This window comes from Cuculus canorus, chromosome 2 (genome assembly GCF_017976375.1).
Source record: "Cuculus canorus isolate bCucCan1 chromosome 2, bCucCan1.pri, whole genome shotgun sequence".
Classification (NCBI taxonomy): domain Eukaryota; kingdom Metazoa; phylum Chordata; class Aves; order Cuculiformes; family Cuculidae; genus Cuculus; species Cuculus canorus.
Genome location: NC_071402.1, coordinates 39,440,670 through 39,457,099, shown reverse-complemented (window position 1 = coordinate 39,457,099; position 16,430 = coordinate 39,440,670). Strand labels below are relative to the sequence as shown.

General features: G+C 38.1%; 1 protein-coding gene across 4 annotated transcripts in view; it reads left to right on the top strand.

Moving 5' to 3' along the window:
* CHD7 (chromodomain helicase DNA binding protein 7) overlaps positions 1–16,430 on the top strand; it is a 138,954-nt gene that overhangs the window by 118,487 nt on the left and 4,037 nt on the right. For 2 of the 4 annotated variants that reach the window (XM_054058718.1, XM_054058717.1), the window contains exons 20-37: positions 151–261; positions 346–551; positions 1,551–1,750; positions 2,338–2,497; positions 5,476–5,565; positions 6,118–6,221; positions 7,603–7,732; positions 8,011–8,083; positions 8,300–8,354; positions 9,087–9,315; positions 9,484–9,692; positions 9,824–10,501; positions 10,912–11,072; positions 12,699–12,926; positions 13,152–13,595; positions 14,205–14,426; positions 14,844–14,984; positions 15,718–15,822. In XM_054058718.1, coding sequence (XP_053914693.1) covers positions 151–261; positions 346–551; positions 1,551–1,750; positions 2,338–2,497; positions 5,476–5,565; positions 6,118–6,221; positions 7,603–7,732; positions 8,011–8,083; positions 8,300–8,354; positions 9,087–9,315; positions 9,484–9,692; positions 9,824–10,501; positions 10,912–11,072; positions 12,699–12,926; positions 13,152–13,595; positions 14,205–14,426; positions 14,844–14,984; positions 15,718–15,822 — 3,546 coding nt within the window. The remainder of the gene's footprint in view (positions 1–150; positions 262–345; positions 552–1,550; positions 1,751–2,337; positions 2,498–5,475; positions 5,566–6,117; positions 6,222–7,602; positions 7,733–8,010; positions 8,084–8,299; positions 8,355–9,086; positions 9,316–9,483; positions 9,693–9,823; positions 10,502–10,911; positions 11,073–12,698; positions 12,927–13,151; positions 13,596–14,204; positions 14,427–14,843; positions 14,985–15,717; positions 15,823–16,430) is intronic. The other 2 variants (XM_054058720.1, XM_054058719.1) reach the window with 2 other exon arrangements.

Below are 16,430 nucleotides of genomic sequence, written 5' to 3'. Positions count from 1 at the left end.
ATTTCCAGTCATGATAATTTACAGGCTTGTCTTTTCTCTTTATTGAAACTACCACTTTATAAGCCCTAAGTATTGTATTTACCAGTGAAAACAGATATTTTTTGTTGCATGCAGTTAAGAAAACAGTGTGTGTGTTTTCACATTTACTAGGCTAGTTTTGTTGCATCTGGGAACAGGACAGACATTTCCTTGGATGACCCTAATTTTTGGCAGAAATGGGCAAAGAAAGCTGAACTGGATATTGATGCTTTAAATGGAAGGGTAAGAGCTTTATGATAAGTTGCTAGTACAATTAAATTGAAGATTTCCCACTCCTAATTTTCTGCATTTTCACTTTAATTTTAGAATAACTTAGTTATTGATACACCAAGAGTTAGAAAGCAAACCAGACTCTACAGTGCAGTCAAAGAAGACGAACTGATGGAGTTTTCAGACCTGGAAAGTGATTCTGAAGAAAAGCCTAGCACAAAGCCTCGTAGGCCTCAGGACAAATCACAGGGTTATGCAAGAAGTGAATGTTTCAGGGTGGAAAAGAACTTGTTGGTTTATGGGTAAGTGTGTGCAGGTTAAGTACACTGGTTGTGGCTAAAGAACTGAAAATACAGAAATACTATATAGTGAATAACTCATCCTTCTCTTGGACATGTTTGCATAATTTCTCACTGTGTGACCTTTACCTCATTACACTGTATATGTGCCAATGAGATTTTAAGTTGCTTTTATATATATATATATATATATATATATATATACACACACACAAACACACACACACACACACATATATGTTATAAAGTTGCTTATATATGTTATTTAGCTTGAAGTGTCTGAGTCTCTCACGGATGGCTGTGACCTCACTAGTAAGTTATGTAGTTTTGCAATGACAGAATATTTGTTTCTAGTTTTTCAGTATTCCTGAGTTACTGAGGTTTAATCTCTCTTTTCCAAATGTTGTGGAGAATAATAGCGTGTATTTGTAAGGAACAATATGGTTGTGAAATCATCAATCAATCTAGAGGTTTCCAACATAGATTCTGGTATTTTGGCACCACTTAAATTTTGATACTTTGTTTTTCCCCATTGGATTTACCAATTTGAATTTTATCTCTTTGCAAGCAAGTAGCTGTATTTGACTGCTAACATGGTGGGGTTCAGAATTACTGTATCTTAGGAAGTTGCGTACCACAATTGTTAATAATGGATTTCAGGATCGAAATAAGAATGATTCCCCAAATCCCATGATTGTAGGAATTGGCTATTTCCTATTCGTAGCTTACTGGGACCATTAGAGTTAAGCATATGTACTTTATTATTTCGACTGTAGTTCAAGTGCAGCTTTACGAGCAGTGAACTTACTGCCTGTTCTGTAAAATAAACATTCTTAACTCTTCGGTGCTAGAGGTTGGATTCCCTGCTGTAACCTGCAAATGTGAAATGCATTAGTGGTAACACAGGAGGTCCCAACTTGCTTGGTACCAGAAGTTAAATTGAAAGTCACGAATTAAAATACCAGTGCCCTGGCAGTTGTGTTGAACATATTTTTCTTATAGCTGGGGTCGGTGGACTGACATCCTCTCACATGGGCGCTATAAACGTCAGCTAACAGAACAAGATGTGGAAACCATCTGCCGGACTATCCTGGTATATTGTCTTAATCATTACAAAGGGGATGAAAATATCAAAAGTTTCATCTGGGATCTGATCGCTCCAACTGCAGATGGGCAAACTCGAGCTTTGGTTAATCATTCCGGTATGTCTACCACAATCAAATAATCACAGTAGTAAAGAATTGCTTCAGTCATGCTGTGTATTTAGTTTAAACTATAGCCATTCTGACATGTTGTAGGATCTTGTCAGATTTTATGAGTAAGGTGGGCTTTGACTTGGTCTGTATTTAAAGGGAAAGCCTCCCTCAGACACCTCGTAGGATACTCTTTCCCCTCAATCCATTTTGAACAAATATTCTAGCATAATTTTTGAGTGGCACCTACTGCTGGAGTTTAATCTCTTCAAAATTGCCAGAAATTAGAAAGCTTGTTTCCTTATGGCCATTCAGATTCATGAGAATTTTTAAGAGAAATATTTATATAACACCAGTTTCTGGCTGGCACTCTGAATTTCTGAAATCTTCACACCTAAATTTACATGAAAGTTTTGGTTGATTTTGTTATTTGCAATTTTCTGTACTGAATTCTGTTGCTGTTCAGTTTTTGGTGGTTGTGTAGCCCATGAATTAATGTAACAGTGGTACTTAGCTTTAAATGTGAATTTGTAATGCAGTTTGAGGTGAGAGCTTTTTTATTCAGATGGTGTAAGAAATATTGGGGTTTTATGTAGGTCTGTCAGCACCAGTGCCCAGAGGGAGGAAAGGCAAGAAAGTAAAAGCCCAGAGTTCACAGCCAATGCTGCAAGATGCCGATTGGCTCACAACCTGTAATCCAGATGTATTATTTCAAGAAGACAGCTATAGAAAACATCTCAAACATCACTGTAATAAGTAAGTATTAATAAATATTTAATTTTAAAGGTTTTTTACTACATGCTTTTGAAAAGCTCACAACTACTTTTGGATATTTTTAATGCAACGCAGGGCCATTTAACAGGATGTAAAGGCCATTATTACTTTTTAATTTGAGGGTAATCATTTTAACAGATATCTGGCTACTTCTGGAAGCTCTTTTATGTCTGATCAGTGCTTAAAACACAGTTCTGAAGAATTTATTTCTACTTACTAAATAAGAATGGAATCAGATGAGGTTATTCTTTTTACCATATAAAGGAAAGACCATATCTTTACACTATGTCTTTTTGTCTTAACAATTGGCTATCTCCAAACAAAAGCTGTTTGTTTCTTACCCTTTTTGTGGGGCCTCTCAGGCTGATGTCCTTAAAGTTCTGTTCCTTGATGTTAAACTCAGATATCCAGTTCTTAGTTTCTAGAGTTTCATGTAGTAGTTTGCCTATGTGGGGGAGTATCTCTTCTCTTCGTTTCTTTTCTCCTTTCCTCTCTTGCTGTCTACATTATACAGAATAGTTCTCTTTTCCATTGTTTGAGATAAATTTTTTCACTGAGCTCTTACCTGAATCAGTGCCCTGATTTGATTTTTTAATTTCTAAACTTGTTACTAAACTGAAAGCCTCTGGGGATAAAGTTCATTGTATTTGATTTGGATCTTTTAACTTCTGTTTTGTAATAGTGTAGCTCTTTTTGTGTCAGCTTCCTTTGACAGTGTCCTGGTCCTCCATCTCAGTTTTGCTTACTGTATTCTCCATTATAGACACTGAACCTAACCCTTGTGCCAAAAAAGTCACAGATTCAGGGGGAGGTTGTTTTCTTGTTAAATGTATCCTCTTCATTGTATATGTACCATACAGATGTAAGGCAGTGTTAGTGAAAGGTCATTATTACATTTGTGGTTTTAATATGCATTGAGTCTTACTAATACTGTTTATTGGAAATAAATTATTGATTTGAAAAGTACCTGTGGCCTGTCAATAGGGGGTGTGATGTGAAGGAAGAAAGGCATTTAAGGGGCTTATTAACTCCTTTCCAGATGCTAACCAAGCTTAATTCTCAGCTGATGAAAACAGATACTTACAGAATTACGTTAGCAAGTACACATCCAAATAAACTGCTTTCTGGTTCTTTTTGAAATTGTTACTCAGATTTGTTATTACATTTCACTTGCTCTTAAGGTAATTAAAATAATGTTACAGGAAATAATTTAATCTCCCAGGTAACATGTCCTCATTACTTGTTATATCAGTTTGCAGATCAGACTTAAATTCATTTTTAAAATATTGCTTTTGTAATAATACACTAGAACAATTACAAGGATCAGGAAGACGGATAAATGCACAAGAATGTTTTCAGTTGCTATTTTTTCCTTCACTACCCAGAACCACCAGGACTAAGTGAATTGTAGAGGCAACATGTTTAGCCAAGGTAAAATCAAACAGAGGTAGAAGCCAATTAGTAATCTAAGTAATTTCCTTCAAAAGGTAGCAGTAGCAATTGCCTTTATAAGAACTGGTGTCCTGTCCTTATGTAACATGTCTGCTGTTCTAATGCATAGGACTCCTGAAAGGTGCAAACAGTCTCTGGTTTTCAGTTGATGTTGGGTTTTTTTCCCCTGCTTCTCTTCTTTGGCTTGATGTAACAGCTGTTATTGCTTAATGCTAAGATGACAGAGACCCTCAACAGCTTATTTAAATAGCCACACAGGGAGCAGGGACACCTTACTGGTCCCAGTTATCATGCATACAAAAAGAAGCATGTCTGACATGTTTTGAATTGTAGACATGACCTTCATTCAAATCCCTGTTCTTCCTAGGTTTGCTTGAATAACACATGTAAAAATGACTATTGCTCTGGTTGCATCAGATCTCTAATGAGGAGCTCTCAAAACTGGTGGTGGTCTAAATTTTTCATGCAAGTGGGTGATCAGATTACTGCCTCCCTGGGTCACCCTTGCTGTTCCAGGAGAAGCAACAATTCAACAGTTGCTGTGATGGATTTGGGTACAGTGAGAGGGCAGGCTGAGTAATCTCCATTTTAGCTGGTAGTGATTTTACTTCATGAACTAGGCAGCAGGGGGTGCCCTGAATTGGGTAAACATAGGACAGCAGGATTATTTTCAGGTAGATACTTCTTCTACAGAGATGACCTCTTTTCTAGTCTCCTTGAAAAGCCCAGAGTCTGCCATTCTTTTTCCTGCCAGCTTCAAGTGTGACCACAACACCTGACACCACTTCCAAAATCAACTGTAGTATTGCCGAGATGGGGAAAAATAAGCATGGGCAAGGAAGATTTTTCATTTCCATGTAGCAGTTAGGTTGTGCACAGGTAAAATTAAATAGCAGTTTGAACTATAAGAATAAAAATAGTTAATAACTCCCAAGGGAAACGGAGGATTATTCTTTTTCCCCCACTCTCGGAAGCAAGAAGTTGTATAATCTGAAAAACCTGACATTCCATATTGAGGGTTTATTGTAAGGTAGTAAAACCAGATTTTATATCTCGTTTATTCCTACAACTTCTGATGTGCTTCCAAAAATGGTATTAAGGCAGCAGCTGAGGAAATTTTACGAGATAATGAAGCAGAACAGTTACTGAAAGCCATCTGCTCAGTTGTTTACAAACTTGCTTCAATACTTCAGAGGCAGTGGTAGAGTACGTGTCTAAACTTCACAAGCTGCACTAGGTAGAACTAAATGAAATGCGCCGGGGCTGGGCTGAGCTGGGTCCCTCTCTGTGCAGTGTAAGCGGTTGCCAGGCAGGCCTGTTGGAAGCCAGCAGAAAGCACCACACAGAGGTGATTATGTGCCACCATCTGTCACGCTTCAAGCCTACCATACAGCATGGCTAATCAGCCTTGGCAGGATGATGGATGAACAGCAGCAGCTGCCAAAAGCCACTGTTGGCAAACAGTCCTGAAGTTAAGAACTTTTTCCCCCCTCTGCCTTCCTCTCCAGGGTCCTGCTGCGTGTCCGCATGCTCTACTATCTACGACAAGAAGTTATAGGGGACCAAGCAGACAAGATCTTAGAGGGTGCTGACTCAAGGTTAGTGCAAGTGCAGGTTTACTTTTGCTTTATGATGCTTTTTTTTAATAAAGTGCACGTACTATAATAATATAGCAGTTAAAGGTTGTCACACTTTATCTCTTAAATGTCTGTTCTCAAGCAGCCTTATTATTTCATCAAGTGCCGTGGGTAATTTTCTTGGAGAAGGGAATGATGTGGGAAATGACAGAAGCGGATTTTCAGTTGTGCTAATATTAACGGATTATTCTATCTCAAGTTAAATTTTTTTTTAAAATATACTGAGACCTTAAATGAATCATGTTTGGATAACCATTGTTATTCCACTCCCAAAATAGCTTATTATTGGGGTTTTGTTGTTGTTCTGGGATGGATTTTTTTTTTTGTGGGGTTTGTTTGTTTGGGGTTTAAACCATTGTAATTATTTTTCCATGTATTTCTATATCTGTGTTGGTTTTGGGGGGTTCTTCCCTCCAGTTCATATTTAGAAAATAGCGGTGAACCACTTTCTTTTCTTAAAAAAATGTCTGTCTAGTAACACCTTTGAGAATGTAAATGATGTTACCTTTACAGTGAAGTAGATATATGGATACCTGAGCCATTCCATGCCGAAGTTCCTGCAGACTGGTGGGATAAGGAGGCAGATAAATCCCTTTTAATTGGAGTATTCAAACATGGTAAGTGATGTCTCACTCTGAACAAAACTCAGTTGTAAAGCTTTCTGTGTGTAGGACTGTTCAAGTCATAATATTAACAAGTATTGTTCCAAAGAACTGTTGGCTTGTATCTCCCTTTTTTTCTTGCCTGCATTAAAAATCTAATATGAGCTGTAAATATCAGATGCTGTTTTTAAATGTTTGCAGAACATTTGAGAAGAAAACATTACTTTCTTGGCTGTAAATAAAACAAAGCCATATTTGTTTAAATAATAGCCAAATAGTAAGATAGATCTCCATAAACTTTGCTTCCAGCACTGCTTCACTTGCTAACTCTGCCAACCAGTGTCAAAGTGGACGGTGGGCTTAACCTCTGCTATTAATCTGTACAAGTGCCTCCTGGGCTTTGTTCCAAGCAATATTTCACAAATGTCAGTGTTGAGAACTCCCGGCTCCCTTGAGTGGGATGCAGCCTTGTTAACTTTGAAAGGCTGGGGATGCAGAGCTGGCATGATATATACAGTGAGCGATTCCTGATTATAATCCCAATTCTCTGGAGGTCGCAGAGGTATTCTCAGCAGCCCAGCCTGACTAAAGGGGAGAATGATGGCTTATAAAACCTTTCATGATTACAGTTTGGCTTGAGGCTCTACAGCAGTTAGGAGCAGTGTGTTGTAGTACAAATCCTAATTGAATTGTGCTGTTCTGCCTATGTAGAGCAGCTCTGTTTTGTGGGCTCAGCTGAGGCAAGTCTAGTCTAAAAATCATTTTCCTGCAGTGCACTGTTGGGATCTGCCATTTTCCATCTAGTCAACTTGGGCAGTAAAAAAGCAAACAGCAGTTTGAAAACCATAGAGGGAACAGTGTCATCTTACTGACATGCATCATCCTAAACCTAATAAGACAGGTTCGTTGGCCTTACGTATAACCCATGTATACAGCATTTTTGCAGCCTACATTGATGGTTCCAGCAGGGATGGAGCTATAGAAAATGCATGTGTGTGTGTGTCTGTGTGTTTTCTCATTTGCATCTGCATGTTTCCAGTAGTGAGCGCGGAATGTGCAGAACCACTGTGAAAGTCATATAGGAAACTTAAAGAAATTTTTCACTGATAAAAGATTTTTACTTCACCTTATAAAGACATTAAATAGAATGCTTTCTTCAGTATCTACTATTTGTTAATGTTATTGATGTGAAAATGTTTCTGTGCTGATGGAATTTACCAATATGAAAAATTTCATTACATGAATGAAATGATTGTTTCCAGCGCGGTGACAGCTCGTTTGTTTTGTTTAAAAATAAATGAATGAATCCAGAAAATTGTACTTCTACTACCTAAACCTATTCTATTTGCAGCTGGTCATAGCTTTAAAAAAAATTTGTCTCCCACTCTGCATACAGGTTATGAGAAGTACAATTCTATGAGAGCCGATTCAGCACTGTGCTTTCTGGAACGGGTTGGCATGCCTGATGCGAAGGCCATTGCTGCTGAACAGAGAGGGACAGACATGTTAGCAGATGGTGGTGATGGGTAAGGAGGACATGAAAAAATAATAAACTTTATCAGCATTGTATATGTTGGCATGAGTTCATATGTCATATTTTGCTTATGTTTTGCCTGAGGATCTGAAGTGATGTATGATGTTAAAAGTACATAGAATTGTTTACACAGTTGAACATGAAATATACATGTATAACTTGCTACACCATACTGATGGCTTTTGTAGCTTTTCTGCTTTTGTCCAGAAAATCAGCCTCCTCTCAAAAACAATACATTTTTTGAAAATATTTTTTTAAACTATTTTATAGTGGCGACTTTGACAGAGAGGATGAGGATCCAGAATATAAGCCGACTAGAACTCCTTTCAAGGATGAAATTGATGTAAGAACTTCAGCTTTATGTAATTTCAAATATATATAATTATAATTATTTCTCTGTGTTTGTCTTAATGTGCAGTTTTTACGTTTGAGAGCTAGCGAACAAATACACTTTACAAGATTATTTGCTGCTGTATTTGAGAGAAGACATATTTTTCTCATGAAATGATAACATACAGTCAAAACTGAGAACTAAAATAACTTCTGTCTTCTCCCCAAGGAATTTGCAAACTCACCTCCAGAAGACAAAGAAGAGTCCATAGAAATACATCCAAGTAAGACTATAGCAAAGAAATTAAAAAGGCAGAAGTGGACATTCAGTGAAAGCTGGATGGTTTATATCACCACATGGGGGGATAGGTTGTGTTTTGGGAAAACAGCACAGTAAACTTTTTACTGCCAAGTCTCTTCATGCTTCACATCTTTCAAAACAACTATTTACTGTCTTTGAATAATCCACTGTATGGCTTTCTGGTTTTCTAATTACGTAGTAGAAAATGTGATGATAAAGGCCGGATGTTTCATAATGCAGCCGTTGATGTTTTTGCCGAGATAATCTTGGAAGTTATAGATAAGTTGTTTCCTCAGTATGGAGGAAAGTTGCCAAGTTTAAGTGGGGATAATACAGTGGGAAATCATAAGCATAGGTGTTTCCTTAGAGACAGAATTATCTTCTTAGCAATATGTTTAAAGATGCATTGCATTGATTTAAATACTTACAGTATTCATAATATGTTTGCATTCATAACATTGAATGATAATACTTGATGGATATCTCTAGATATCTCTAAATGCTTCACAAGCATTTCTGAGTTCTTGGAGTTGGATGGTTTGATTCTATTTTTTATTTCCTCCTAATGTAGTTATCCTGTTTCTAGTCGGTTATGCACCGATATTAATTAAGCATATGTTCTTATCAGATAAAACAGGAATCTAGTTCTACACATAGAAACTTTGAAATGTTCAGTGGTGGTTTAGCAGTGCACAAATACTTCTCTATTCTTTAGATAAGCACAGTGAAAGCAATTCTGAGTTAGGCCAACTCTACTGGCCCAACACTTCAACCCTGACTACCCGTCTGCGTCGCCTCATTACTGCCTATCAGCGCAGCTATAAAAGGCAACAAATGAGGCAAGAGGCATTAATGAAGACTGACCGCAGGAGACGTCGGCCTCGGGAAGAAGTGAGGGCACTAGAAGCAGAAAGGGAAGCTATAATAACTGAAAAACGACAAAAGTGAGTTTCTCACTGATAGTTTCCTTTACATCTCAATTGAGCCTCTGTGTTGCCAGTGCTGCCCTTCTGTTTTGAAAGAATAAACTAATGGGCTTTAGGGGCGTCCAAACTACATTTGGACTCTTGCTTGTTCAGTGGTCTCACTTCTCTTGCTTCTTCTTTCACTAGATGGACAAGAAGAGAAGAAGCTGATTTTTATCGTGTGGTGTCTACTTTTGGAATTATTTTTGATCCTGTAAAACATCAATTTGACTGGAATCAATTCAGAGCATTTGCCAGGCTTGATAAAAAGTCTGACGAAAGCTTGGAGAAGTATTTCAATGGCTTTGTGAATATGTGTAGACGAGTGTGCCGAATGCCAGTCAAACCGGATGATGGTAAGTTTTAACTGACTACAGGAGTCAATGTGACTGTTATGACACAGTGGGACGCCATGTCCAAGTGTCATGGTTTTGAAATGGATGTACGTTTAATTGATGTTAAACAGTACAAATCATTGTCATTGCAGAACCGCCTGATCTTTCAACTATGATTGAACCGATCACAGAAGAGCGTGCATCTAGAACTTTATATCGCATAGAACTGTTGCGGAAAATCCGTGAACAGGTTCTCCATCACCCGCAGTTGGGGGAGAGGCTAAAACTTTGCCAACCAAGCTTGGACCTTCCAGAGTGGTGGGAGTGTGGTAAACATGACAAAGACTTACTGATTGGTGCTGCTAAACATGGAGTCAGTAGGACAGATTATCACATTCTGAATGATCCTGAACTCTCTTTTCTTGAGGCTCACAAAAACTTTGCTCAAAACAGAGGGACAGGTAATGCAAATACTATCTCTTCTGTAAACCCTCTGGGTGCTGGCTGCAGTCAAACACCACCTATTGTACCATCCACACCAGTACAAGAAGAAAAGATTATAGAACAAACAGAGTCTAAAGTTGAAGGGTCTGAAAATCCAGCAGCCAAAGAGAAGTCTGATATCAAAGAAGAGACAGATACTGCAGATAAAGACACTAAACTGGACTGTGATGCTGAGGCTGAGCCTGGGTCTGTTAAATGCGAACTGAAAGACATAGAAATGAGTACAGATGTAGACCCAAAATCTATTTCTGAGAAAGGTTCGGAGGAAGATGAAGAGGAGAAACTGGATGATGATGATAAATCAGAGGAATCTTCCCAACCTGAAGGTAATGTGTTGGTCAGATGAATTTCATGTGCTTAGCATGAGCCACACAGCTGTTTTAAGTTGTGCCAGCTGGTAAGTGGCACATGTGGAACAATTATGGAGCCCAGGGTGGGCTACATCTAGCAGTTCTTCTGCCCTTCTGCTTATCAGGTGGCTAGATAAGCTCACATAAAAACCATCCAGCATCAGCGGGGTATTCCCCAACAAGGGGTGGTTTCCAGGATAGCTTACTGAGCCAATAAGCATAGTCTCTGTGCCAAACACAGAAGGCTAAGGCTTTGCTGTAGTAATTACTGAACAAAAGCCTGTGTTAGAAATGTTGTGTCAAGCCTTGTCGTAACCTATCTAGTTGGGATGACATTGGATGGTTGGGGACTTCTGCAGTTAATGCCTGGTCATGGTTGTATTCAGCAGGAGCAGTTTCTCAGGGTAAGAATTTTGATGAAGAAAGCAATGCCTCTATGAGTACCGCAAGGGATGAAACGCGCGATGGATTCTACATGGAAGATGGGGATCCCGCTGTGGTTCAGCTGCTTCATGAGAGAACATTTGCCTTCTCTTTCTGGCCTAAGGTTGGTCAGGAGTAAAATTACATGTGTCTTTTTCAGTACAGATAAAATATGGGGAATGTGTTAGCAAAATAACAGGGAGCTTTGTACAAATATGCACTTCTAGTGGGCAAGGGACTTTTCTATGAATGATTTGTGGAATAGCATTTTATTCTTCAGTTTCACACAAATTAAATGCAGAGGAAATGAAAGAAGCTACTTTACTGTAAATAGCATCATTTAGGAAAACAACAAACTACTGACAAACATGAGTTCTTACAGGCTCCATAACTTTGTCAGCAGAATCGCACCTCTCACATCTATAGATGATAGCAAACTTACAATTTTGAATTATGGATTTTGCCTGTAGAGAATCTGCAATGTTAAGAGCAGAGATTTGGTAAGATCCCCTTTTATTTTGGGGTGAGGAGATTGTAGGGAAGAGTATTGGTGACCTACATGATCTAAGCCATTATGTAATGTTGACAGATGTAATTGTATTAAGGTATCCTGCAAACATAAGCAGCAGTGTTAGGTAGGATAAAGCTATATCTTATTTTGGCAACAAAGCAGAAAATTATCTAATATAAAATGTTTTTAAGAACATGAAACCGTAACCTCATAATAAATCTGCACGTAATTTAGTACTCTCCTTTGCAGTAAGGGTAGAGAGAGAAATAAAGTAGTAAGTCTTAAGCTTACTAATCACCATAACAGGGCCATCTGGTTTGGGATGGGGGGCAGGGCGGGGGGACCTTGCTCTTAATAGGCTTATTCCTGGGGAAAGCAAGCAGTCTGTTGCAGCTGCTGAGATTTGCTAGTGGCTTTTGCACTCTTTTTCTGTTCAGGAAGCTAACTGATGCTCGTATTCCCTAACCAGCAGTATTTTTTATAGTTCTGAAGTTTCTACTACTTCAGGCAGGCCAGTGTAGAATGTGCTTGAATACTGAAATGATAAAAAAAATCAGATGATACTCATCTTTGCTTTCAGCAAGTGTTTTGGAAACACAGACTTAAATCTTACTCTAGTCATTGTGTAAAAGTAAAACTAAAAATCCTTCATCTGTATAGGTTTAGCATAAGTAGACTAATAAACATAATTAGAGATCTTTAGTGTACACGCTTCAGTGAAATTTGAAGTGATAATGGGCGTGGAATGAAAATTGACATTCATTAGATGTCCCTAGGTTGGTGCCCATTTCATAATGTTGAACTTTATTAATAGTGACGCTAATGAGGATCCACTTCCTAGGACAGAATTGCAGATCCAGCCTCTTGGATCTCAAGAACTGCAGCTTTAATATACTCATTGCAGATGTTTTGATTTTCCCTTCCTAACTGTTGATTTTGCTAACTGCTGAAGTTTTGTAGTGTAAAAAAAATAGTGAATTTCTGTTAAATTTGTCAGTTGGTAGATTGTCGTACAGAAATCTTTGTCTCACTTCCTCCTTCCCCCCAGCATAAATGCATCTTTTAAATTCTATGATGTTTTATTCTACAACATGGTCCATATTAGTTTCTTGTAAGGCGCTTGGTTTATCCTGATTTGCAAGCTTCAGCTTTGGGAGCTAAACTATGTTGTTACACTCATTTGAGTTTAAAAGGCGACTTTCACACTGAAGGTTCATTACGTACTTTTCCTTTACACAGGACCGAGTAATGATCAACCGATTAGACAACATCTGTGAAGCAGTGCTGAAAGGGAAGTGGCCAGTAAATAGGCGCCAGATGTTTGATTTCCAGGGGCTCATACCTGGGTATACTCCAACAGCTGTGGACAGCCCTCTGCAAAAAAGGAGCTTTGCAGAGCTCTCCATGGTTGGTCAAGCCAGCGTCAGCGGCAGTGAAGATATCACTGCTTCTCCTCAGTTATCAAAGGCAAGGCTTCATCTTTCTTATAAAGAATACTTTATCTTGCATGTCCTTCTTTTGCACAGTAGGAAAAAGAAAATTTAAAAAAAATAGCATTTCTTTAAATAAATTAGTGTTTCTTTTAATAAAATGAAGGCTTTGTTTTCAGAGATGTATTTTTGGACTGTTATTTTAAATTCAGCGTAGTAAGCAGAGCTTTGCTAATGTTTGGAAATGCTCATTTTTCATTAGGAAGATGCACTCAATTTATCGGTTCCACGTCAGAGGAGGAGGAGACGAAGAAAGATTGAAATTGAGGCTGAGAGAGCTGCCAAGAGGAGAAATCTTATGGAAATGGTTGCCCAGTTACGTGAGTCTCAGGTGGTCTCAGAAAATGGACAAGAAAAGGTTGTAGATTTATCAAAGGCCTCACGAGAGGCAACAAGTTCTACCTCAAATTTTTCATCTGTTACTTCAAAGTTTATCTTGCCTAATGTCTCCACACCCGTGTCTGATGCCTTTAAAACTCAAATGGAGCTGCTGCAAGCAGGTCTTTCACGCACACCCACAAGGCATCTACTAAATGGCTCTTTAATAGATGGAGAACCACCCATGAAGAGGAGAAGAGGAAGAAGGAAAAATGTTGAAGGGCTTGATCTGTTATTTATGAGCAACAAACGGACATCATTGACTGTAGTAAGACAGCAAACTTTTTGTCTCCTATTTGTTATTCTGTGTCTAGTACTTGCTTTCCAATTGTGAGTTTAAAATGGTGTTATACTCTTCCTGATAGTAATGTACAGTTTTCACCCAACCAGCTTTTTCTTTGTGTTTAGAGCTATTATTTCTTTGTGAACTAAACAAAATGGTGTTCACGTTGTTCATATCAAGTTTTTACTCTAGCAAATTGTAGCTGAGTTTTAAGTAGCTTGTACCTTCTAAAAGACAAAAAGACTATTTCTTTTGGGTTTTTTACAAAACGTAATATACTTATAAAAACATACATCTTGAGACTTAACTATGTTTTTCTTACTGCGTAGAAAAGGGAAGGTCTTGGGGACCATTAACTAGAAATGCCCAAAAACTGCTCTGTCTTTAGCTGTATGTTCTTTAATGTTCAAGGATGCTTAATTTACAACATTTTCTAATGTAACATTGTTGCTTTACATAGTATCAATATTTAAACTCCAATAATTCTTGCATATGCAAAATGTCGTTGAGCATTTAGCTTCAGTCTCTGACATTATTTCTCCCAGGTAACTCTTCCCTTCAAGTGAGAATTAATACAGATGTTAATGTTTTCAGGAGGATGCAGAAGTGACCAAAGCTTTTGAAGAAGATATGGAAGCCCTACCAGCAAGGAACATTCCATCTCCAGGTCAACTGGACCCAGACACTCGCATCCCTGTAATCAATCTAGAGGATGGGACCAGGCTGGTGGGAGAGGATGCTCCTAAAAACAAGGATTTAGTTGAATGGCTTAAATTGCATCCCACTTACACAGTAGATATGCCAAGTTATGTACCAGTAAGTATGTGATTCTAAAAGTGTCGTTGTATTACATTAATACATAAGTTAGTTATACAGATGTCAAAATTTATTTCCTCGCATTGGGCATAGCCTTGGATTTTGTAACTTGGGTTTCAGTAGAGATTTTCTCTTTAGCCATATTTACTATAGTATCAAAGCACCCAAGTGGCACTGGGGTGTATGTGTTGGTTTTTTCCTTTCTTAATATTTGTATATAACGATGTGTTGAAACAGTGTTGGTGTCAAGTTGTGCATAATTTCTTCATCTTATAAGAAAAAAAGATTTTTCTGAGATAATCTGAAGGTAAAATAGTTGGACCCTTCTTAAAATTGTTGTGAGAAGGGGTTGTGTGATTGGTGATTTTTGTCAAGAAAATGAAAAACTAAAAAGCAATACATTTCTCTTCTTTCCAGAAGAGTGCAGATGTGCTGTTTTCCCCATTTCAGAAGCCGAAACAAAAACGACACAGATGTCGAAACCCTAATAAACTGGATATAAACACCTTGACAGGAGAAGAAAGGGTACCTGTTGTAAATAAGCGAAATGGAAAGAAGGTAAAAATTAAGTTAGTTCAGTAGACGTCTTGAGTAATATCTTTGAATGTGGAAAGCAGGCTTTCTGGTCCAAGCTTTCTTTATAAAAATTAAATAATCTGGCACCAGCAGTTACTCTTGCTGGAATGTACCACACAGTTCTTTAATTACTTCTCTGCTCTTCTGATATGTTCATATTAACCACTTGAGTAAATAATTTTTTCTGAAACTGTATAGGACTTTTTTTTCTTATATCGGATAGGAATTTCATTTTTAGCCCTGCCTAAGCTGTAGCATTTTACTATATTTTGTAAAAACACAGTTGTCTCAATTCTAGTATCATTAGCTGGTCTCCATGTAGGACAGGAGAAGGGGGAATGGCCTGAAGCTCTGCCAGGGGAGGTTCAGGCTGGATATCAAAAAAAAATTCTTCACAGAAAGAGTCATCAGGCACTGGAACAGGCTGCCCAGGGAGGTGGTCGAATCGCCTTCCCTGGAGGTGGTTAAGGAACGGGTGGATGAAGTGCTTAGGGATATGGTTTAAGGGTGTGTTAGGAATGGTTTGACTTGATGATCCAGTGGGTCTTTTCCAACCTGGTGGTTCTATGATTCTATGTAGCTTCGCACAATTTGAGCTGGAAGTCTTTACTGCCATCCTTCAGAGATGAAGGTGCACAGATAGAAAGTGTTCGTATAAATAGTTGTTTGGGTTTGATTTTGGTTTTTAAAGTATTAACCTTATCTTTTGCACTAGATGGGTGGAGCTATGGCCCCTCCAATGAAGGACTTGCCAAGATGGCTGGAAGAAAATCCTGAATTTGCTGTTGCTCCAGATTGGACTGATATTGTTAAACAGTCTGTAAGTGAAACTCTCATTCCATGCTTGCTGTAGATGGTAGCACAGAAAGTTGGAGGCTGTGTAAAGTGATATTTAAACCTTTATCTCATAGCTGCTTTTGACCTGAGAAAATTGTAGTGTCTGGGTGGGACTTAGCAAGCTCAGGGGGAATGGTGGTGATAGGAGGCTGCTGTAGAATGAGACTGAAGTACATTCAGAAAACATCTACAGCCTTCAGCATTTGTTTTGCGTTATTTTTTTCTTATAAGAAATAATCCTTAAAAAACACAGGTGCTCATACATTAGGAATTACTAAGAAAATATTTGTCATATTTGTAACAAAAAACAGAATTCATCTTCTTGGTAACAGGCAGCATCAAAGGATTAGATTTTCTGCCTTTTACAACAATTGTTTGAAGATAAAGGGTACGATTCTGCAAGTACTCATTTCAATAAAACAGTGTATTGAAGTTCAGTATGAAATACAAAGGTGCAAACTTGTATCTGCAGTATATAAGACTGTTTATGTAAATGAAGCTGCAGAGTTTCAGCATGTGGTGTTTTACTGCTCTGTTCAAATGCACAAAATCTGTGACTTTGCTTTCTTCAGTTTTCCTTACATGTTCTAC